At 45.7% G+C, this 25,656-nt stretch overlaps 1 protein-coding gene across 2 annotated transcripts in view; it reads right to left on the bottom strand.

Moving 5' to 3' along the window:
* Positions 1-25,656, bottom strand: part of RABGAP1 (RAB GTPase activating protein 1) — a 1,076,978-nt gene that overhangs the window by 930,771 nt on the left and 120,551 nt on the right. For both annotated transcript variants that reach the window (XM_085612417.1, XM_085612408.1), the window contains exon 7: positions 18,761-18,909. In XM_085612417.1, coding sequence (XP_085468543.1) covers positions 18,761-18,909 — 149 coding nt within the window. The remainder of the gene's footprint in view (positions 1-18,760; positions 18,910-25,656) is intronic.

Raw genomic sequence — 25,656 nt, 5'->3', positions numbered from 1 at the left:
CAGATGATGCACTAATGCACTAGATTTGTCTCTCCATTAATATATGGGCAGACACGCCAATTTGGCCTAGTCTAACAACTCAGTGTCATATAGTGGTTGCGTGAGGAGCAATTCACAGCGTGCTATGTTCCCATCTTCTCCCCTACCCTTCCGCTCTAGATTTATGAGCTGGGTCAATTTCTCTTGACGCTTTTTACGCTGCGCTGTTCAGAAGGATATATCTGCTCCCCGTAGGGTTGGCTTCATGGCTTCCCATAATACCTCAGGAGAGTCCACTGTCCCGGTGTTATATGCGAAGTAATCTGTGAAGCGACATTTTTCAACATATTAAGTACTTTTCAATTGATGAACATGAACAAAATCTTCCATCACTGTGGCACAACAGAGACATTTAATCGGGGATTACAAAATGTTTTCAGGTTGCGACACAGGAACATTCATATTTAAAATGGGTTGGTCTATGCAACAGAGCATTGAGGGTAATTGTTTTTTGCACACATGTATGATGCAAACATAACAGGTGTTGCCATAAAGGACACTGATTGAATTAGCCTTGCAAGTTAACCATTCAAGGTGTGATGTATGGGGGCGGTTTTAAAATCGCTAGGAAACATTTTGATTTGATCATTTCAGCAGATGCAACTTTCAGAATGTTCATGCCATTATGATGCATTAAACTTTTTTTTTTTTTAAACATATTTTATTGGCATTTAAAAGTGCTGATACACGCATTGTTCCGATCAGATGATTCTCTTACAAGATGTAGATTATGTTCTGCTAACATTCGTGGCATGAGAGTGCCAACCTTCCCATAAAACAAAACTATCTCCCCCTCCCCCCCTTGAGTTGCGTTTTAACAATTAGAATGTGTTGTCTGTTTGCCAGCAGATGTCTGTGCATGGGGGTCTCGAAGGTAGTGTGGTGCAGCGCCAGAGGTTTGGCCGTTTTAGGCCTGTTGTCCCTCCTGTTCATTGTCTGGGTCCTCTACCACCACTCCAGGTGTACCCGCCTCACTACTATCCTCCTGCTCAGATGTTACTAGCTCACCTACTAGGGTTTCAAGGGCTCTAGCTCTTTCCATCTTGCCTATTCCCCGGCTGGCCTCTCGGAATAATAATCTGCCTTCTGCTCCCACCCATTTCTCTAGCTCCCGTTTCCAGGTGGTAATCTGTGGTCCTCTTGGGGCCTTCCAGTTCCTGGCTATCTCCCTCTTGGCCAGGACATAGGCATGGTCCTGAAACTTCCCCTTCACCTTGTTCTTGGCTGTATGAGGAAACCACCCCAATAGGAAGTGTTCTGGCGTCTGTGGAAGCTCTTTGTAAATCAAGTCGCCTATTACCTGCCGTATGTCCCCCCCAGAAGGTTTGAAATGGCGGGCAGTCCCATAACATATGGAGTATGTGCGCCTCTCTTTTCGCGCATCTCATACAGGCCGCTGACTCCGCCCCAAAGTATTGCCTAATGCGGGCTGGAGTCAAATATGCTCTGTGTAGCACATAGTAGTGAATTTAAAACGTGCGTTCCTGGACGCCTTTGGGGTGTGTTCTGATATTTTCTCCCTCCCTCTGGTATCTGCTTACCTAGGCATTCCTCCCATTGCAGCCTCAAGCGCTCGAATGGCTGTTGCATATCCTTCCATATTGCCTTATAGAGGCAGGATACCGTTTTAATTCCTACTGCTGAAAACGTGACATATTTGCACCATGCCAGTGATCGCGGTTCCTGGCCCCCACTTTTCCAATGCATCCCAACCTTGCGCATCAAGGCCCTATGCTTCAGGAAGTGACCCCCAAGTAAGTCGTACGCAGCCTGCAGGTCCTCAAAGGGGAGGAGCGTTGAATCTCAGTATAGGTCCCCCTTCTCTCTTAGTCCGACTTCAACCCAGTCTTCTAGCCCTGCCCAGTGTTCCCCCCGGGGGAGTAAGCGTAGCATCATCAGCGGTATGTCAGGGGAGTAGGGAGTCACGGTGCCCACCTTCCTCAGATATCTGGACCAGCAGCACGCCACCACCACCACCCTGGTAGCCATGGTGTCCTCAGTCGTATTTCGACAGACTCGTAGAAGCATTTTTGCCAGGTTTGCAGTATCTGGTGCATTGTTCCCTGTCTGGGTTACGATACGCCGCCAACCATTGGATCAGCCAATACAGGTGTGCAGACAGGTAGTAGCTCTCGAGATCAAGCGCCGCCAGCCCACCCGCCGCAGCGATGTCAACGTCACTCTCCTTCTGCCTGCACCCCAAATAAAGGACGTGACCATTGAGTCCATTTCTTTGAATACCGCCCGTGGGATCTGTAGGAAGGTGGAATCTGACTGCATGGTTGCCCCCACTTTTTTCCTGGTGTTTTGTTGGTTTTCGACTTAGTTGGCTGGGATCCTGCTATTCAGGACCCGAGATGCTCTGCTTTCCGCTTAAATTGATTACCAGTACTTTAGGTACACTCCAGATTGGATTCTGGTGTCTACCAGGGGCTCCAAAATGTATTATGCCACCTCTGAGAAGCCTTCCAAAATGACACCACAGGTCTGCTACTGCAGCTACTGCTACCGCTACTGCTACTGCAGCTTGGGTAAGGTAGTGCATGCACCCCTTACTGAGATATAGGTTCACTATATCTCTCCATATCACTGCACATGTGAACCTATCAGTCACCCCTATGGCAGGCCTTAACAATCCGGAAGGCAGGGTTTCATGTGAGCGGGTGCCAATGCATGAGCAGAGCCCCTCTGCAGCTTTCGGAACCTTTATTCCGGGGTGGTCTGTGATGCAGCCAAACCATATACTCTTAAGTGCATTATAACCTCGCTGTGAATGCATGGAAACATGTCGTGTTTCGTGTCAAACACCTTGGAATCATACCTCCGCACCAGTAACTGGTATGATTCCACCCTACTAGAGGGAGAAACATGACTGCACCGGTACACCCGGTACCAGCTTAACAGAACCCTGGCATCACAAAATGGATGCTGCAGCCACAGACACAAGTCTGCCCTCCTGCTGCTGGACGAAACTGCGGCAGGGGAGGCCTGGACAATAGGTTTCCTGTCATAGGGAGGTGTGACCACCTCCCAGACAGGCTTTAGTGTATTGAGGCTGGGTGAGTGCACTCCAAGAGTGCTTTGAAGTCTGCACTGGGGGTACATTTGGTGTCCCTGTGCATAGTCCAGCTCGAACCGGTTGCATGGGCTACCAGCCCCAGCTCTAGCATGAAACTGGACAAAGGAAATGGGTGTAACCACCCCTCTTTCCGGACCCTCCCATAGATGGGGGCCCAGAGTTAGTCCCACCCCTTCCTTGGGTATAAAGTAGGAACCCCTGGCTACAGGACTTCAGATTTACCTGGATGAAACTGCTACAGAATCCCAGAACTTCTACTATCCACAGGACGCTGGATGACCAAAGAATCTCCCTGGGAGTAAAGCAGTTACTCCCCTGCAAGGCAGGCACCAAAGACGCATCTGTCCGGTTTGCATCGACGCTGCTCCTGAAGTACACCGACTATTTTGCAACACAGGAGGTGGGTTTCCAAGCTTCCCCAAGGCTGATCCGTGCTCTCAGCAACTCTGAGATACAAAGCCCTCGTGAGGACCGTGCAACCCGAACCGCTGGACACCGTGCACATTTGCAGCTGCATATGCTTCTTGGTGATTCCGGAGGCGGTTTAGGCTACTTGTAGTCCAGACCTCGAGCTGTGTTTCCACCGAAGATTGCTGGCCTACACTCCGAGTGACCCGTGGGCTGGTATTGAGAGAATCCTCTCTAGGTCCCTTCACGATCCATTGTTCGTCGACTTGTGGGTCCCTGAAAAGGGTACTTTAACTTTCAACTGGCTTTCCTGGTTGCTCCAGATGTGCCCAAATGCTCCATCGCTTGGGGAGTCCACAGGACCTTGCTGGTCCACACTGAAGCCATTTTTCTCTCACCGCGTGGGTTGCTGTTGCCAAGGCTTGTTGGTCTACAATCCGGAAACTGACCACCCCAGCACTCGACATCCTTCGTGGGACAGCTCGTATGCGGACTGTGGTAGTCGTCGACGCCTCCCGATACCCGTGGCAGTGGAGTCAAGCTTCACCTCTTCGCACCTGAAACACTCGACATCGGTGGGCATTAGTCGATCGTGCCGCTGGTCACTGGCCAGTGACCTAGACTCTGTCCCCTCTGCTTTCAGGTTCTTCACATCTTCGATCCAGGCTTGGATCACACCGGACACTTCTCCTTTCCACAGCAGCAGCACTTTGCAGCACATCGCCATTGAAATCAACGACGATTCCAGACACCATTTGACACCTATGCACCCGGCTTCCCTGGGTGAGTTAACACTAGTACGCCGGTGCTCCCGTGGGTGCTGGCCCTAGAACCCTCCAAGGCTAAAGGGGTTTTGTAAAGATTCACGTACTCTTGATCTTGAAGTTCAGCATCAGTTTATTAATTAACCGACTAAACTCTCCAGCTCAGCACAGCTCACTTGCTGTTCTTCAAACTCTAGGTTCCATCCTAGGTCATTAATGACCACATACATTCTAAAGTCAGCATCAAATCCTTACATATCTTCCCTCTTTTAATATATTAACAAAATCAGAAATAATAGAAGAATTAAATAAGGATTACAACACTATATATTGCATTGAGAATAAGGAATAACAAGCAGAACAATAATACATTATTAACCCTGGATTTTACAAACATCACACATACTTCTCGTGGTTCAATTTTCTAAAATCACCACATTACGCTTGACCTCTTTCACTTTGTAAGGATCAGAATATTTACTCTGACCCTTACAAACAAACCCTCTTAGCTTGACAACCACCCAATCTCCAGGTTTAATACAAGATCGCTTCACTCTGTTCTTCTTATAATAATACTCCAGGTTTTTGATTTGTGACCTTAAAACATTCCTTTGGATCTCTGCCCAATCCACACTGATATTAGTTACCACTCTTTTCAGGCACATCGGACATTCTTTTACTCCAGGACTTCTCCCTTTCAAGGAGACAAAAGGAGAAACTCCAGTCATTGAATGAGGACTAGTCCTATGCGTCCACAACATCCTTCTCAACTCTCTCTTCCATGGAAGATGATTAGCAAGGGACAATTGTATATTGTCCATCACCAATCGATTCGCTCTTACTACCAAGCCATTAGCTTGAGGTCGGAAAAGAGCCACTTTATCATGCTGTATTCCCATACCAGATAAATAATCCTTCATCTCTCTAGATACAAATTGTACCCCATTATCCGAAACAGTTTTCTTGGGTACACCTTCCTCCACAAAAACTTCCTCCAGGAAGTCAATAATGTTTGAAGTCTTCACTTCACCAACATCTTTGAACACAAACCATTTCGTATGTTAATCTACTAAAATTAAAATAAATCTGCTGTTCGATCCTAACTTAGATATAGGTCCCAAAATATGGCTAATTTTTCCCAAGGTTTCTCTGGAAAACTTACAATATCCAATGGAGGTTCCCAAACTATTTTTGTTTTATCACTATTAGCACATATTGAGCAGTTCACCTTTTCCTCAACATCCTGATCTATTCCTGGCAACCAGTAGGATTGTGTGATTTTCCTTTTGACAATACCACGTCCCAAATGGCCCTCATGGACAATATTGAGAATCCTAATACCTACTGGAGGTACTAATTGATTTCTCCTCATCAACTTCCCATCAATTATACTTAACTCTTCCTTGACTTTAAAATATTGACGTAATTCAGTATTCATTTCACAATTTTCGTCCCATCCATGTACAACCTTTTCCTCAACTACATCCATCCCAAGATATTTTCCTCTCGCAGCCATCCATTCTTCAGGCATTATAGCCATCTCTCCATTGACAAATACCTTATTACTAGAAACTTCTCCAATTTCATCATCATCGTTTTCAGGTACTCTTGATAAAAAAATCTGCAATCACATTTTTTATGCCTCTCACAAACTCAACCTCAAAATTATATTCCATTACTGATAGCAACCACCTCGAGATGCGTGGAGTAACATTTCCCTCCAGTCCTCTACCACCTTTGAAGATGAATGTGAATGGTTTGTGATCCGTTCTTAGTTTGAAGGGAATTCCCCATACATAGAACCTGAATCTGTTGATTCCCCAACAACAAGCTAAGGGTTCTCTTTCAATTACAGAAAATGTAGATTCTGCTCCTTGCACTCTCCTAAATGCGAAACCAATTATATTTTCAACACCATCTTTAACCTGTGTGAGGACCGCACCAATTCCCACTTTACTAGCATCCGTCGTAACATATGTTCTTGCTGTAACATCAAAATGTCCTACTGTTGGAGCAGGACTAATGCTTTTTTGTATACATAAGAATGCATTTTCACACTCTCCACACCAGACAAATTCAGCTCCCTTTTTCAACAATTTCCTTAATGGTTCCACAATTTCAGTAAATCCCTTTACAAATTTAGCACAATATTCTGCTGAACCAAAGAACGATTTTAATTCATCTTTAGCATGTGGTCTATTTGCCTTTTCAACTGCAGTCACAATGCTTTTCTTTGGAGTTATTCCTGTAGCATTTATAGTATGTCCAAGATAAGTTACCTCAGTCTTTCTAATTTGGCACTTTTCTTTTTTTTTGTCATACCATGTTGCGTAACCTCAACATCACCTCATCAAACAATGTATCATGTTAAGAAAGATTCTTTCCTATAATTAATATATCATCCTGAAAACATAACACATGATTGAGATCTCCAAAAATGTTTTTCATTATTCTCTGAAACACTACGGATGCTGAGGCTAGGCCAAATAGCATCCCTCTTGTAACGAAAGGCACCTAAAGGCGTCACAAGAGATGTCAAATGCCTTGATTGAGCATGCAAATCCATCTGATGGTAAGCGGACGACATATCCAGGACACTGAAAACTACCCCACCACCGTTCATTGTCAACATTTCAGATATATTAGGAAGCGGATGCCTATCCACCCAGATAGATTTGTTTAAATCGCGGAGGTCAATGCATCAACAGATTTTTCCTTCAGCCTTGGGCGCTACGACGATTGGCGCCAACCATTCAGAGGGTTCGATAATATGTTGTTCTAACAACTTGTCTAACTCTACTCTCAAGAGATCTTTCATGGCATTAGGGACATTCCTCACTTTATGTACCACAGGTTTTGCTCCTCCCTTCAATATAATTTTATGTGAGAACCCCTTTAACAATCCTAATTTATCAGAGAATACATCTGGATATTTTTCAATGAGATCCTCACTTTTTGCAACATCAACTTCTTTTATTTCTTCACCCCCAGCTAGCATCACAGGTTCAGGGGCATTAGGATTGATGATTTTGCCTAAGTCACGGTGATGGCGCCAACCCAATAGATTGGAGCCATAATCACTAATGTATACTCTACCATACACCTTCACACCTTTGAAATAGATGGTTAACCATCTCATTCCCAAAATTTCAATTTTCTTTCCAGCGTACCCCACAGCTTTTATGTCTGGTTTGAGTAAGGAATGGATATCCCAACTAACTTCAAATACTTTTTACTAGGACTCGTATGGGCACACCTTCAAGAAGTACTTGACAATGGGGTTATCCAATTTGTCAGTACTCTCACTTAACTTTCACCCCATCAGGATTCTGACTTCTTACATCCTTTCCACCTTGAACTTCACCATCTACCATAGAAACAATTTCTATAGTAGAAATTAGTTCTTGAACATCTTCACATGAATCATTTATTTGTGACTCAACTTGTTGAATTCGCTTGGTATTCGTAAACTTCATTTTTGTTTTACACATCTTTGCAAGATGACCCCTTTTGCCACACTTCCTGCAAATCGAACTTCTCGCAGTACACCTAGTACTGGTTGCAATATGCCCCGGAGCACCACAGCGAAAACATTCTATCTCTCTCCAATCACTGCTAGTTTGTTTAACCTGAATGTCATTTTTTGATTTGGATTCTGTTGTCCCTTTCACATTACCTTTCTGTTTACCATGTACCATTCCCACCTCAGCAACAAGAGATTCTTTTTTATCACCATTTGAACTATCAATTTCTTTCACTGCTGTGTGCTCCGTTCCTTTTGCAATTTTGATAGTTTCATCTAAATTAGGATCTTTCATTAACAACCTTTCTTTAATTCTTTTGTTATTTGTGCACCTAACTATTTGATCCCTAATCAAGGAATCAGTTAACTGCTCAAAATGACACGACAAAGACGGACCCCTTAAGGTAGCGACATAAGACGCTATATCTTCATCTTGCTTTTGCACTCTAGAGAAGAACTTGTGTCGCTCTAATACTAAATTTGTTTTAGGGGTGAACTGGATCACAAGCATTTGCATAGACATATCGTACACATTGTTTGGTTGTCCATTACCTATGCCCAAAGACACTTCAGGCAGATCCTCATATATCCTCCTTCCTTCAATCAATCCCTGTAAAGATTCACGTACTCTTGATCTTGAAGTTCAGGATCAGTTTATTAATTAACAGATTAAACTCACAGCATCTCCAGCTCAGCACAGCTCACTTGCTGTTCTTCAAACACTAGGTTTCATCCTATGTCATCAATGACCACACATTCTAAAGTGGGGGGGGGGGGGGGGCGCTAGGTGGCACACTTGCGGAATGGCTTCCCTTGGGTGAAGCTCCCGCAGTCCGATGGAATAATCCACCCATTAATCCTCCTTCAAGGCCAGGCATGATCTACAAACGTGAGGCGCTGATGCAAAATTGATCGACTTACATCTCTGGCAAGTTTCGTGGCTGGTGGAGGTGTGAGGGGCCAATAAGAGGCAGAAACATACCCGACCGGCGAAAGGCGCCGGACTGACCGGAGACTGTGCCGGGCAGGGCATAGCTACAAGAGGCCGATGCGCCCACGAGGCGTGCAGGCCGCAACGGACTGAAGACCGCGGCTACGGAGGCACAGACAGTTTGTGGAGGGGCGGACTGGCCGTCGAGGCGCCAGAGTGACGATGCCTGCTGTGGCAAGAGTGAGGGGCACGTCCAGAGAATTTGTGAGCGGCGAGCGTGAAGTGCATCGAGAGGCTGGGCCGCCCATACGCTGTGACCCTTGGAGGAGACCTGGGCCCGGAGCGGAAGCACCCGAGAGGTAGCGACGGTGGAGACTTAGCCCTGATATCGGAGAGATACCCATAACAAAGTAAGCCCTTGGACTTGCCTGACGGGGACGCTGCGCTGTGGGGCACTGCGGCATATGCGACTACTGTTACAGCTGGGGGCTGCGACGCCGGTGCTCATAAAACGCGGCGGGGGATGCGATGAGCGGCGACTGGGAGTGTCATCTTTGAAGGTGGAGACATTGCCGTGAGCGGGGCGGCTACGTGGGGACCTGTACAGCGCCAACATAATATCCTGGCGATGCCGCACGGGGCAGGGCCCTGGTGCCTGGGGGAACAGTAGCGCTCGGCAAGCTAGGGGGGGACTGGCTCTGTGTGCTGGATGTGTGGAGCTGTTGGAGAGAATGCGGACGTTGTGTGGGGACAGCTGAGCGACAACTAGGGGGAGCTTTAAGGCACACCTGCAAGAGCCTAGTCTCCATTCTGCCGCCTACTGCTCCGAAAGCGCCCTCTAAACGGACGGTGAGTGAGACCTACACAGCGCTCCTTTGCATGACACCCCACAGTGCTGTGCGGAATAACATGATGTGCTGTCCGGGAGCTCTATGTGAAGTGTGAACGTTGTCGGGCCTATTGTCGGCTGTGCGAACTGCCCAGGCGGTGTGGAGGACTGCGCACTGCACAGACGGACTGCGCTACGAGACCACCTGGGGACATTCTATAGAGGGGAGGCAACCCGGGCACACTGTGTGCTATAGTCCACCATTCACTGGCCGATAGGGACATCTGGGTGCCGCTCGGTGGAGTCGCTCAGAGCGGAACGGTCTGGGCCACTGCCTGATCTCGCCTGGGACTTGGCGGTGCCATTTCGCGATCCGAAGAGATTGGGAAGACGGATCCTCGCCAGCCTCGGCTCCAGTTTGAGTCGAAAAAGAATTCCAATCCCGAGCCCGGAGGACAGCACCGAACCCACGGCAACAAGTGCCCGAGACTTGCCGATGGAACCTGACGTGGACATGAAAACTATCCTTCTGGAAGTACGGCAAGGAATAGCTACGATTGCGGGCAAAATGGACGACATGACCACGCGCATGGACAATATTGAGCGCAAAATAGATGGGCATGAAAACCGGCTCAAGGAGGCGGAGACGCGCATATCAGACTCGGAAGACGCTGCTGCGTGCATGCAACACACGATGACCCAAATGGACAAACTCCTGAAAGTCATTGCGGCTAAGAGCGAGGACATGGAAGCGAGGAGCCGCCGCAATAATCTCAGCCTTTTAGGAATACCTGAAACTACCAATACAGGTAGGATGGAGCTGTACGTAGAGAAGCTGCTGCTGGCGACAATAGGGGCAGAATCCTTCTCCTCTCAATTTGTGGTGGAGAGGGCGCACCGAACATTGGGCCCGAGACCACCGGTGGGCGGACCGCCACAGCCCATCACTGCGCGTCTCTTCAACTATAGAGACCGGGATGTGGCCCTCAGGGCGGCACGGGAGAAGAAACAGCTTCAATATGAAGGAGTAACTTTCACTATATACCCAGACTTCACCGCCACGGTGCAGGAGGACAGAAGAAAATTTCTCCCCGTGAAACAAAAGCTCCGGCAGGCACAAATTGACTATGCACTGCTCTACCCGGCCCGGCTCCGCATCACCCACCAAGGCAAACAATCATTCTTCACTAAACCACAGCAAGCTGAGGACTTTTTGAAGCAATTGAGACGCCGCAATAAAGAAGAACACTCTACTGCAGGATCCCTGTCGCCCACCACATCGGACATTGATTGACTGACAGGGGACGCATCCGTTGGATGATGGCAACAAAAGCAGAAGTGAGCAATACACCTCGCCTCGGCGACGGCCATGAATTATTTGGCGAAATATTTCCCCACATCGTACAGCGTACTAGCCCTGACATTGAAGACTCTCTATGAACCACATCGGACATCCTTGCCTTCCTGACGGGATATGGCGCGCTTTTGCATGTCCCTGAGAAGGCAGGCGATACCTGTGAGCCACCTGATGACAAACCCCACTTGGGAGACCCCTCAGGGTGTTTTTCCTTTTTGTAGAATTTCTGCAACACTCAGCTGAAGTGTCCTAGTTTTAGTAGTGGGTTAAGTTGGGGGGAGAGGGGGGGGGGGAAAACGGTGGTTCTGGCATGGTTGGGATGCTTCAGTGGGAGGAGGGTGGGGGGATGGACAGGGAAAATGTTTTAGAGTTTATTCCAATGCTTCTAGACAGACAACTGCGCAACTGTACAGATGCAGACAGTGAAACACCTATTAGGATGCGAAAGGCTCCTGTAACTGCTAATGGCGAATACGGAAGGTAGGACGGTCGACAATTGTATAGGGATACTGTCCTGGAACGTAAGGGGGATGGGGGACCCTAGAAAGAAGAGACAAATCCTCTCCCATTTAGATCGGCATAAAATCAGCATTGCGCTATTGCAGGAAACACACTGTGCTCCACAAAACAGCAATCCATTTGCGGGGAAATGGGCGACTTACAGGCTTTTCTCCTCCTACTCCTCCTATGCTCGAGGAGTTGCCATCCTCGTTAAGCGCCATACGCCCTTCGTACCGCAGGGAGAACTCGAAGAACCGCAGGGAAGATATGCGATAGTGTGGGGGAGGTTGGGAGCCGATACATTCACGTTAGTGAGCTGCTATGGCCCAAATGTGGACACACCAGACTTCATCACTAGTCTAGGGGGCAAAATTCTGGCGCTCGGCACTATACACGTCATCTGGGGAGGAGACTTTAATGTAGCCTTCGACCCTGCAATGGACAGATCCATGGCGTTCTCACCACTACAATCTCACACAGGCCACGATGCGGGAGGTCATGGAAGAAGGCAGGCTAATAGATAATTGGCATCACACGCACCCACAATCCACGGAGGGCACGCATTTTGTGTCAAGCGCGGCGTCATGGGCCCGGATAGATTACTGTCTAACATCCAGAGGCCTAGGGCCATATATTAGAAGTCAGCCACCTGCCGCGCACATACTCGGATCACTCGCCAGTGCATCTCATGCTTGACCTGTTTGGGGGGGGGGGGGGGGGGGGGGGGGGGGAGGGAGCGCAACGGGCGTGGAGACTACAGCCCACAGCACTGCTGGATGCGGTGTTTCATGCCGAACTGGAGGAGGAAATTGGGCTTTTCTTCCGGAGAAATAGGGGCTCGGTAGACACGGTGGAGATTATATGGGAAGCATTTAAGGTCACAATCAGGGGTTTGTGCATATCAAAAAGCTTTGGGGTGCTCCGAGATATGCGTGGGAGTCTCCAAAGATTAGAAAAAGAGCTGAAGGCACTGGAGGTGCGGATGACTCAGGAAGCCAGGGGACAGGCACACGCAGAGTGCAGGGACAAGCTATCGGAATACACAGACACGGCTGACCGTGAGTCCAAGTTCTTGGGGAAATACTGGAAGGCTCGGAGATACGGGGAGTGAGAACGCCCGGGTAAGGCGCTAGCTGAAGCCATACAGAAACCTAAGTTCTCCAACTATACTCTTGAAATAACAGACTTAGGGGGGGAGCTATGTCGGAACGCGGAAACGTGCAGGATATATTCGCTGACCATTATGCCAAACTGTATGCGACACAGCGCAGAGACCCCTTAGAATTTGAGACGTTCCTGGGAGATGTTGCTCTGGGATGGTTGGAAGACCACCATAGAGAGTTCCTCTGCGCCCCATTTGAGATAGACTAGGTCCGCGAGGCAATAATGCAGCAGAAATCCGGTAGGGCGCCGGGCCTCGACGGGCTCCCTGCAGAATTTTATAAAACGTACGTAGATATTATAACCCCCATACTGAAAGAACTCTATGAGGAAGACCTTGAGGGTGGAACACTGTCCCCTTCCATGCGCGAAGCCCTGATTACGTCAATACTAAAGCCTGGTAAGGAACCACAGTTTTGCGCCTCCTATAGGCAGCTATCGCTCCTTAATTGCGACACCAATATATTGGCAAAGCTCATAGCGAATCAAGTCCTCCTCCTCATCGGCAAACTGGTCCTGCCGGATCAGGCGGGCTTCACTCCAGGGAGGGCAACCTCGCATAATCTTCGTACGCTGTGCTCGATTCTACAGAATGTTTCGCCGGAGCTTCCGTTGGCTGCGGTGTTTCTGGACGCTACCAAAGCGTTTGATTCCATTGAATGGGATTAGCTATTTGGCATTATGTTCCGAATGGGGTTTCCCCCGGGATTCGTGTCATGGGTCCAGCTGGTCTATAGAAAGCCCACAGCTAGGGTGCTCGTTAACGGCCGCGTTTCGCCTGCCTTTCCCGTTACAAGAGGGAATAGACAGGGGTGCCCATTGTCCCCCCCCCCCCTCCTGTTCGCCCTTGCGATCGAACCCTTGGCGTGCAGGCTGCGGCAGCACCATAACGATGGAGCACTCCGATGCCCCCTTCGGCAAATATTGATCTCAATGTACGCAGATGATCTAACTCTATATGTTCGAGACCCCCAGACTAACCTCAACCCCCTATTACGAGAATTTATAACCTTCGGGAAACTGTCTGGTATGCATATTAATTGGGAGAAATCGCATGCATTCCCCTTGACGTCGGCAGCGGTCAAATTCCCACTGGACTACCCGCTTGAGTGGTGTGACACAGACCTGAGATATTTGGGGATTCAGATCTCGGGAGATAGGGAGGAAATGGTTCGACTCAACTACGGCACTGCCATGAGTCGGCTTACCGACAATGTCACTCGTTGGATTGCCCTGCCCCTATGAATGGCAGGTCAAGCCTCATTGATTAAGATGGTGATACTGCCGCAGTTTTTATACCTATTTCTACCACCCGGGCGATTCTTCTTTAAAACATTGCGATCCGAGTTTACACAACTCTTCTGGGGTGGTAGGAGGCCGCGGGACCAGTGGAAGGTGCTTACCAGACCTGCACTGAGTGGAGGATTTGACATCCTGGACTTCGAGCTATACCATGCCTGCGCCCAAGCCCATTACGCCTATTACTGGGTGCATCCGCCAGCATGCATGCCACAAATAGCGGCGGAGCACTGGTTGGCAGACCAGATTCCCCTAGATGGAATGATACATGCGCCTCGTTGCCCTCGAAACACTGCGCCAACTACAATCACGAGCACTGGCAGCATGTTATGAGGACTATGGGGGTATCGACACTTTATTCCCCAAATCTGCCTCTGACGCATCACCCCCGACTAACACTGCTGCAGGAGACAGGCTTAAGACAATTATGCACTAGAGTGGGTAAACTAACCTGGGGAGATCTGTTTTGTAGTGGTAAATTCTGTACGGCCGATCAGTTCTTTGGTGCCACACAACACACCCCCTTGGAAATGTTTCTGTATGTAAGATTGCGACAGGGCATGCGGGACATTCTCCCGAGCTTTCCGAGGGAGCCAGAGATATTGAAACCACTGCACCAGATGTTACAGAGCGTGAATCCTGGGCACCTGGTGTCCGGTATGTATCGCACGATACGAGCGGACTGTGAGATCCCTCACGACAAAGCGTGGATGCACTGGACGGCTGGCCTGAAAAGGGACCTTACGGATGAACAATGGCGATACTGCTGCTTACAAACTGCGGAAATCTCAGCAAGCGCCAGGTTGCGTATCATTCATTATAAATTTCTGCAGCGTATGTACTGTACCCCGGCTGGGATGTGCTGCTTTGGTCTGCAATAGATGCGGTGGAATGGGAGCTGGGTTTCTGCATTTAGCCTGGGAGTGCCCGGGGGTACAAGAATATTGGGGACAGATCTTCGACGCGCTTTCTGAGATGACGGACCTCCTGATAGACTGGGACCCCTTAGTTGCGCTACTGGGCTATACTAGACAAATCTCAAAGACGCGACGCCGCTATGTCTCGCTTTCGCTGCTATTAGCGAAACGCAGGGTGGCCTGTAGGTGGGGGAGAGGGCGAGCCCCTAAATTTAAGGAATGGATGGAGGACCTGGTGTATTGTCAGGAACACCTTACCATATATGCGGAAACGCTGCCCTGCACTTCAAAACCTAGAGATATATGGGACACCCTAACGCAATACCTGCAGGCTCGAGCGGGTGGATCCCCCCTGATTGATCTGATAGCGGCGATGGTAGAATCTCCCCCCTGTAACCAGGTACTGCCGTGGAATCTGGAGAACTGATAGTGCTTCCTCGAGGGGCGGTAGCGGAGGGTGGCAGGCTGTAGGACTGAACTGACCTCGACAACAGGCAATATACTGTGTATCTAGACCCACTGCACTGACCCATCTGGAAAGATAGTAATAATAGAGACTACACAGAGATATGTAGTGTGTTTTTGCTGAGGCCTTGATGAAATGAACAATGTGCCCCACTGAATGTCCCCACCCATGCAACTGAACATTTCAGGGGAAACTACCAATAATTGCGGACATGTACCGTTGCCTTCCTGCTTATGCACTGCTGTACCTATTGGTCATACACTTTGTATTTGTTGCTCTGTCTGTATATTACATGTACTACTGTTGCATTAAAATCTACAAAAAAAAAAAAAACACATTCTAAAGTCAGCACCAAATCCTTACAGGTTTGCTCAAAGTCCTCTCCTAAGTGTCCTTATTCTTTAAAATTCCAACCGTGACTTTCCTATTGAAATGTACGGGGCTCAAAGCTGTGTTCTCACACTGCACACGTTCCCCGTGGGTCTCCTGTGTCAATACCTTGGGTGGTTTCTTGGGAACCAGCGATTATACGTGCTCTAGGCACGGTGTCAAGTCAAGTTGTGGTTCTTATACCATTTCTTAATATATGGTTTGGTCTCCCCCGGAGGCCCAGTGTATATTGTGCTATTTACTGTCGTTTAATAACTGTATTATTGTGTACCTTGCTCTCTAACTTCATAAAGAGGTTAGTAGAGAGTGTTTAGAAATAAATACATATATTTTATAGATACACCTTGTGTGGTTCTCCTTTCATTTAGTTATTCAAGAGGTTATAATCTGGTAAACAAAGCTGCTTTACACTCCTTCAAGACTTAGCCTGAAGGCTGCTCTCCATAGCTACCACTAGGATAGCTTTCAATAAAGGTGGTCTTAAACCTAATCATCAATAAGAGTTGTAGGACTGGTACAAGGTGCCCACTACACCTAGTACACAGCATATACCAGGCCAACTTCTCACAGGATCCACACTGGTAGAGTCCCAAAGTAATATAATAGGAGTGGCAGTGTTACTATTTTCAGGACCGCTATTCTCCCAGCCACAGAAAGCGGGAGTGTGCTCCAGAAGTCAATCGTTGCTTTTGCTGACCTCACTGCCTTGCTCACATTACCTTGCAGGAGGTCTGCTGTGTCGTAGTATATTTTAACTCCAAAGTACTGTAGGCAGCTAGGCTCCCACTGCAAGCGTTCCAAAGTAAGCAGCGGGGGGGTATCTGGCACCAGTGGATATAAGCTGGCTTTTTGCCAGTTGACCGGAAGACCAGACACGGTGCCAAAGCGGGCCACCATGGCGCCCCATGCAATTCGCCTGCCGTGTCACGCAGAAAAATAAAGAGATCATACACATACAATGCTATAAAATGCCTTCCCGTTGCAGTCTCCAGGCCTCTGTAATCCTGGCCACTCCTGGCCCTGCACGCCAGTGGTTCCATGGTCAAAGCGAACAAGAGCGGGGAGAGGGGGCATCCCTGCCTCGTGCCTCTCTCTCTACCTTCTGCCTAGATGAGCTGACTCTCCCAGTGCGCACGCAGGCTGTACGGGCCGTGTACAGGAGCCGCACCCACTTCAGGAATCCCTCCCCCAGACCCATCTTGACCAGGACTTCATATAAATACTGCCACTCTAGGCTGTCAAATGCCTTCTCTATGTCCACTGCGAGCACTGCCGCGTCCTGCTTGTTGTACCCTTCAGAGTCAATTACCGCCAGGAGTCGTCTGATGTTTATGGCAGTGTTCCGCCCCGGGATGAATCCCGCCTGGTCCGGGTGAACCAGATAGGGCATGTGTGGAAGTAAGCAAGTCGCAAGGATTTTGCTCAGGATTTTATAGTCCATGTTTAACATTGACAATGGTCTGTAGGCCGTGTAGTCATGGGGTTCCTTCCCTGGTTTAGGTATAGGGATAATAAGGGCCTTTCTGGCACTTTCGGGTAGCTCTCCTAGTTCTCAGGCTCCCGGTACATTGGGACCAGGCGATGGGTCAGCTCGTCCGCATATATATAGCATAAAATTCGGCCGGCAGGCCATCTGTATCCGTTGTCTTATTTCGCGCCATGCCCTTAATAGCAACCCGTATTCCTGTTGCTGATGTATTTAACCTTTACGGTCACTTTAACTTAAGTCACTGACGGAGGATTTCGTTAATGTTCGTTCATTGAAAAGTATTTAATAAGTTGGAAAATGGATAATGAATAATGATAATGATCTTCTCGTGCTAAGCAGTTTGGTGAAAGAATTTGCCTCAACATTTCTCTGCTATTGAAGATGGGACGCTATGGAATTAGGCTATGATCATATTTCATATTGAACACCTGCCCACCATTTAAATATCTGAAAATAGATTATTTTTCTGCATTTATGCTCATCACAAGAAAATGTATTGTGTATTTTTTTAGTACTATTTAGATTTAAGTCTACAAATATCTGTATATACAGGTAATTAATACCAAACTGACTATATTGTATGGGTAATAGAGTAAAAGATGAATTTGCTAGAATGGTAAGTCACTAAATACGGGTCAGTTTCTCACGATGAATGACTATAAACAGTCTCTTCAGGTCTCGCAAAAAGGAACATTTTTGACTTCAAGAGAACTTGCTGTTTCTCGATCAGGGTTGCTGAGAGAACACACTGGAAAACATTTTGTAAAGATGCCTCAACTGCATATAGTTTTAAGATTATGAGGATAGCTGAATGTATTTTAGGGCTTATAAATGCATTCAAGATAACAAGTTGTAGAACAGCATATTATATCAAATCACAGTCCTGGTTTTCAGTATTGCTTCCAATAGCCATTGACAACTGGATCAATTCTCAAACTAACTGTAAATTATTTCTCATGGTTGAGGTTGGTATCAGTTTACCTTCTAACTATGAAGATCTTCATCTTAGATAATTAGCCATAACACACACCTCACCTTCAAGTGATGCAGGATGCAAAAGCAACACATTTGCTACTCCTTTAAAGCAAAATAGATTACAAATATATATTCTCAGGAGATATTTCATTAGCACAGTGATGGAATCCATTCAGTGAAACAACTACAAAAGGTAGTGCTCAAGCCATTCATAGTTCAACAGGATGTAAAAATCCAATGATTACCAGAGTCTTTGCAGCCTTCTACCTGAAAGAAGCTCAAAACCCTGTTCTCACACAATTAATTTTAGGATATACACAAGTTGAAAAAAGCTCAGAGATAGCAAGAATTCAGTGTGCCATCACTGTAAGGGATTCTACAAGCATAGTGTGCTAACATCTTTGAAAATACAAATGCTACTTTAAGAAAACACAATTTTCACAGAATGAAAGAGCATCAAAGACTTCAATACTGGACAACCATTAACTGGGTTGGCAGGAATTGGTACCTTTAAAAAGGCCTCACCACATTAGTCTTTGTAGATGCATCCTAGATTTAAAAAAAATATTACAGTGAAACAGATACTACAATTGTGCGTGCAGTGCAAGTATCACATCAAAATAACAAATTACCTAAAATAACCTTTTCCATCATCCTCTTTAATTTCCAGAGACACCGAAAAAGTGAAGATATCACTGTCTGGGGTCTGTGGTGGCAAAGCGGTAGTATGTTTGGCAGATCGTCGGAAGGCTGTTGCAAAGCTGTAAAGTATACGACTGACCTGCAACAGGAAACAAAATATTGCCATATAGTCAATTTCCTGTAGTTGCTGCATGGCAAATAGTGAACACCACTTTAAAAAGATGAAAAACAAAATCAATAAGGGAGCAGAGGAAAATATAAAGAACTGACATTTTTCATTAAGTTTTAGATTGGCCTGTACTTTACTGTGGTGGCTTGCCTAGAGAGATGATCAAGGTATAACATCAGATTATAATCTACAACAGAATCAAACCTTTTTCTAAACAAATTAGGCAATACAACTTAAAATCACACAAAAGCACATATTACTTGCATTCAAAATAGCTTTTCTGGTGAATACTCTAGTTTCCCTCAGATTAATTAGAACAGGATAAGACTCATCCAAAAACTCAACATAACCACACAGAGGCAACCTGGTGCTAGAGCAGCTTTGTCAATGGAGACACATAGGCATTTCAGCCAGAAGAGACAAATCCGCTTCATATGGATAGCCCCTTGTGTTCATAACGTCAGTTCTGTCAAATTTCCAAAATGTGAATGGGTAGGAAAAACTGAGTCAGCTGGGCAAATGATGAAATAACACCTTAACTAATAATCCACCTAAAGGATGTTTGCTTGAATAAAACTTGTGTAGGAAGCTGACTCTTTATATAGTATACCAAAAAGAGGTATGATTTGAAAAGAGCCCAATTATCCCTTACAAGTTACCAGGGACTTGCACTAGCAATCCCAAGGTGCGCTATCTAGGGTAGGGTGGTCGAGTGGCCTTAGGCTTATCAGAGAGGGATGTTAGACATTTGTTGCACACAGTCAATAAACGAAGCACACACTCAAAAAGGAGATTCACCCCAATTATCTATATATCTCCCCAAGTACCACTCCAAAGCGCTTCTCGGCACCATGAACAGAGAGACAGACACCTTCTTCTTAGTAGAAAACTGCAGCCGCAGTATCGTCTTTATTTAAATCATATATTCAGTGCAAATGAAACGGGAAGACGCGTTTCGGCCAACTGTGTGGCCTTGCTCACATGATTGCGTTGCAAATAGGTGACGTTTATATACATAACAAAAAGGAAGGGGAGGTGGCAAAGCTTTCCTCACTATTGGTTAACTACCAACTGCACAATCATAGACATAGAGAAAATACATAAATGCCTCATAAATCAAGAGGTGGTCATTGGCTTTTTGCGTAAAACGAAATATTAACTACAATCCAAATAAATGTGTTAACAAATACGGAACATCAAAGAATTCATGAATAGTCAATCTATTTCATTTTTTAAGGTCGGAAGGACCAAAAAAGTGCCATAAACGATATACATCACTGTAGAGCCATAGGGTTCATATTAGAAAAAATACATCCTAAGACAATGCTCGACAGGTAACACTGAGAAAATATAACGAAAATTACCACATTGTCAATTAACAGTGTGCATATGTAGGTTATGCTCTCTAATATGATATTAGTGTTTTATATCAGGTACAAATACTTGGAGGCAACAGGTAGTAATTTCTACGACCAATGAATAGAATTCATGTGATTCATAGGTAGCTCGATAATAGCCAAACACAGCAAGATGGGAGGTCTAGTCTATGTTGTGTGATGCGTAGGGATACCCAAATAAAATTAGATAAAGCTAGTCATGTAAAGTGCAAAGTGTTAAATTAAATCCTAAGTCAAAATTAGGGCATGTATTGATCCCAAACCCCTAACTCGCTAATGTGACCCGTGAATAGGCATTAATTAAGTAGTAAATGAGAAAAAGTGAGTAGATGAATCTAAAGCAAAAAAAACCCCTAAAAATGCAGTCACTATGTTTAAGGTTATTTGAATAAATACAGGAAGGAAGAAACAACAAATATATATATATATATATATATATATATATATATATATATATATATATATATATATATTGAAGCCAAGAACTTCATTATCAGGCAAGTACTTTTTTTGTAATAGACTTCACATTTTTAGCACAGTTAACCAACACTGCGTTTTTACTTGTAATGCTTTCCTATAGGAGAAAGAAAATTCACTGCATACATATACTTGCAAGGCATTTCTGTGGGACCCCTTTCGGTCGGGAGGTGGTAGAGGGACAACGCCCAAAGTTGCACCAGTAGATCTGTTGTATCTGCCTCGGTAAGTCATGGAGAAGAGGTGCTGGATGGGTTGGTAGCCTTGCCCGCTACGTGGTAGAAAGGGAGGGCGTCCACGAGGAAGCAGTCATTTTCTTCAGGCCCAGGCAGGTCGACACCCGTGCGTCAAGGCGCTCATTGATGTTAGACAGGACCAGCAAAGGGGACACAAATAGGACAGCCGGGCCACTCTCTGTGCTGCCCTCTGCAGTGCTGACACCCCTCTGCAGCTGTTCGTTGGTGATGCTGTTGGAGTCAGAACTGGACTTTCAACAAGTGTTGGTCGCAGCAAGGGTCCATTGTAGTGTAGTTCCTATATCCCCGATAGGCTCTGCGCATTGGAATAACATACACTATAGATTTGACATAGGACTAAGGTCAGTATGTCTCTATCAAGTATATTAAACTTAATTACTTGTGTGTGCGCCAGCTAAGTCACTAGAAACTTCTCGAATATACAAGAAGGGATTAGTCTCTGACAACCGCATAAACATGACAACGTTGTTTCCCTTTAGAGTCGGAACAGTCTCAGAATCGTGGAAACAACAGATAACAGTTTCACTCAGTCAATCGTGCATGCTTCGTTTCTACAGATTTGCACAGAAATAGGGAGACTGGCGTTTCAATAAAAGGGTTTATTGAACAGTCTTATTTCTCATGCAAGAGATATGAATTGCTACAATTGTAAGACAGACTGCGAAGTACAATATGTACGAGGTTAGCAGCAAGATAAAATAATACTGCAATTGCATGGTTTGTAGTTATGACATCTATTAATCAAAATACAAACATAAATAACAATGCTAAAATGTGATACTCATCTGATGCTTCTAAATTGTTTTACCCAGTGTACCTAACCTAAGCGCAGTACGAGGTTTGAAGTAGGTGATATTTCTAAAGTATAGCTACCTATATTTTAGTTTAGCCAAGAGTTGCCAAAAGTTTCTCTAAGTTCTAGTCAGCGCCATACCTGAGAATGAGAGACGTTGGAATCTCTTTTCTGGACTCGATAGTCTATCCCCCGCAAGGGAAGTCACAGAGCACTGGAGCTGGATTCTCTGCGAGGAGGATGGCAGCGTCAGGTCAGTGCATCAGACTGGAACTAGATCTCCTTCCGAACTTGCCGTGGAAAACCACGTAGTCTTGGTTGGATCGAATCCTCCAGGTACCGCAATTTGCCAGGACAAGTGCTGGTATATTTATACCTTGAAGATGTCTAGGAATGCCAGTATTGACGTAAACGTCGGGCAGAGGAACGTCATGAATGAACCCCAAAGGAATAGATGTTCATGCATACAAAGAGTTCTTTGAGAAATCATTATTCAAGCGGAGGGAAATTCCTTAAGGCTTAAGGGTCTGGTTTTCCAAGAATTCGTTGTGACGTGGATGGACGGATGTAGGTGGCCATGCCTGTATTTGGTTTGTATGGACAATGTCTAAATAAGGGCTGGATTTCTATGTCCAAATAGGGGCAATGTGAATTGTACCTATACAAGGGCATAAATCGGGAAACCTATATACGGAATCTAAATCTGCACACAACACCCACTCCAGTTTCGTATGAACGACGTTACTAAATCCTAAACGTTCTAAACATATCTTAAAACAGAGTATCACATGGGTTTGCTAAAATAAGCTAAAAACATATCTAAAACATATGTTCTAAAAAATACATTACAAAACCATTTCTATGCATAAAGTGTTGTACATATTAAAGGTAATGTTCCATTCTAAGCATAGGATCACATTGGAATGCTAAATGAATGAACCAAAATACATACACGTTATGAAATGGCTCGTAAATACAAAAGAAACAAGCATTGGCATAGCCAATAGGTCTCGCTTTTGGGACCTTATAAGTATTTAGTTTTGCAGCACAATATCCTTGGTGCAACAACATCAGCTGTTGCATGGCTAAACCTTGTACCTTATAAGTGTTTAGCCATGCAACTGTTGATGTTGTTGCACCAAACATATTGTGCTGCATAACTAAATACTTATAAGGTCCCAAAAGCGAGACCTATTGGCTATGCCAATGCTTGTTGTATATAAGGTGGCGTCCCTGGGGTCTCCTCCTTTGTCTCCTTGGACCCAGGGAAGCCGCAAGAACGTCGGAAACAGAGACGCGTGTGGCACGGTGGGTCTAGGGAGGCCTGGCATAGCGTTTCAAGGAGCTCTTGGCTCAATGCAGTGTTCGCGTGATCTCTAGTGCTGAGGTTGACGGGTTTGATCCTTTTGTAGGGTTAAAATAAATAACTAACTCAATAAGTTTTCATTTTTGGTGGCGCATAACTGGCCTCGGCTCCCACCGTTATTCGGGGACGATTCATGAGCCAATCATTCTCTGGAAGTGACACGAGAATTGGGAACTTCCTACGTCTGTCCCTATGCCTGGCCATATGCCGTGCCACCTTCAGAAGAGATCTCAAAGCTCCACTCATGGATACGCACTTGGGCTATTTCTTCCAATCCCTTCACGCACCTGCACTTACGTGTAATCTGTTTGAGACTTTGTTAGTCACGACTGAGGTCTTTGTTGTGATCCTTATGTAATTGTTACCAACAATGTGACCTATGTTCACTGATCCTGTTGTAACTGTTATTCGTGCTATGACTGTTTCGTTATGGTCCCATTGTAAGTTGTACGGATGCCCACGGGCCAAGTCCGCGCTATATAAAATCACGAACATAAGTAAACAAGTAATTCTCTCAGTGAACTAACAGCCGCAAGTCACAGCAGTAATGGGGACTGAACACACACAGACCCATCAATAACACCAGGTCTTCCCTAAGTACACAAGTAAACACCTTCACTAACCCGGATTCTGCTCAGTGTCTCCTTTGACAGCATCACGAAAAGAAACCAGTCATTAGCAGTTAGAGAGGACGGGGCAGGGAGCCCCATAGAAGGGGGGTGATTTACAGCCCTCGAGGGTCCTATCACTATTATGGGGAGGGCTTGTGAACAGAGGAGGCAGCTCACCAACCCTGCGTAAAGGGGCTGTGGGGAGTTTATTTACTCAGTAGGCGTGAGCAATAAATGAAACAAACTGGTGCATAATAAAGCATCAAAGCTAACAGCCAAAAGGTTATGCGCGTTTATTTTGCAATTAGTGCTCGAAGATTTACTACACAGAAGCATTATTCAGTCGTATCAGAAAACATAGATATGAATCTATAAACTATGTTGTGAAGAGTATAAACTGTGGTGTTCAGCAGAATATCGGTGGCTTGTGCCAGGAAGAATCGCGCCCATCACGCATCGTGTGCCTAATGATGAATGAATCTTCGGAGTGTAGCACCCAAAGAACCTGTGCAGCAGACAGTGTGCAGAGTGCCAGCTCATCAGGTGCTGCCGCGAAGAATAAAAAAAAAAATCCTTGTCAATTCCAATGGCAGAAAAGCAGTTTTTATGCGGTTTGAATTTTACAAACGATCTGCACAGGTTACACGATTAACCTCCAAATTGGTATTTCACTATGGAATCTCTCTTATTTTAATTAAATTGCCGGTTAAAGAGCGGTTAACAATGAAATGAGGGGTGATTTTTTTCTAAATAGACTCATTTGAAGGAAAGCTTCTTTGTGCACTGACATGGAGTATTTTGTATCGAAACGATGAAAAAAGCAGAAGCAATAATGAATGCACGTTTACCTCAGTCTGGCTTCTTAGTCTTTGATAAACTGCCGATACGAAGTGCTTCAAAAACGGTAAGGCTTAAGACCACGTTTAACCATCTGAATATTTAGAAAAAAAGCAATCTATTTGGGACCTTAATCCTGAATGCTCTGTTAAAGTAACAAAATACAAACAAAATTGAGAAATTAACGTGAACTGCTCAGAATTCCGGGCACTACGACAAGCATCTAGGTTTCTGCAGCTTATTTGAAATCAGTTTATTTTTAAAAACAATGTTTGTAATATGTGTTCCATTAAGCTGCCAAACCTAAAGAGGTTACGTTGGGGGTTCCATGGCGGTAAAGCAAGACCACCTTTAGTTAAAACGCAATATAAAACGGTTGAAAATTGACAATTTGGTGTTCCGCTCCCCTTCGCGCTCGGGAAACAATCTCTCGGCATGCTGTGGCGGGGGAGCGCATTTCAGGCGGGGGAGCGGACCCTTTGAAGTATGATGCCGAGGCTGTGGCTACACGTGTACGCGCCAGTGGCCTGAAGCGCTTCCCCAAACAGATTGCATGGCGGCACGATGCACGTGACTGTGCGCGTGCTCGCCATGCAATCCACTTTTGGGAGCACTTTGAAATGCCCCTCTTACTAGAGCCTCGCATAGCGATTGCGTAAACGCAATAGCTAGGCGAGACCTAAAAAGGAGCCGAAACCATTTCATATCAGGTTACACAAGTCAAATTGTTATTCATGACAAGGTGGCATACTGTCCCTGGAAGTGTTTATCAAAGAATTCTGTTCTCTATGAATAGTTCTACTATAAGCAGATTACTGTGCCAAAAAATGCAAAAAAACTAATTTGGTGAAAAACAAATTAATCATAGAAAAAAAGGTTCCAAAGTCAGTAGCATGTTTGAAAAAGAATGAAGGTCAAATTCAGATTCTCTCCGGAACACTGTGTGCTTGAATCAAAAGTCAGTGTGTGGGGATGGAGA

Source organism: Triturus cristatus, chromosome 1_2, assembly GCF_964204655.1.
Source record: "Triturus cristatus chromosome 1_2, aTriCri1.1, whole genome shotgun sequence".
NCBI classification, from domain to species: domain Eukaryota; kingdom Metazoa; phylum Chordata; class Amphibia; order Caudata; family Salamandridae; genus Triturus; species Triturus cristatus.
The sequence above is the reverse complement of the archived record's forward strand: the minus strand, read 5'-3'. Positions and strand labels throughout refer to the sequence as shown.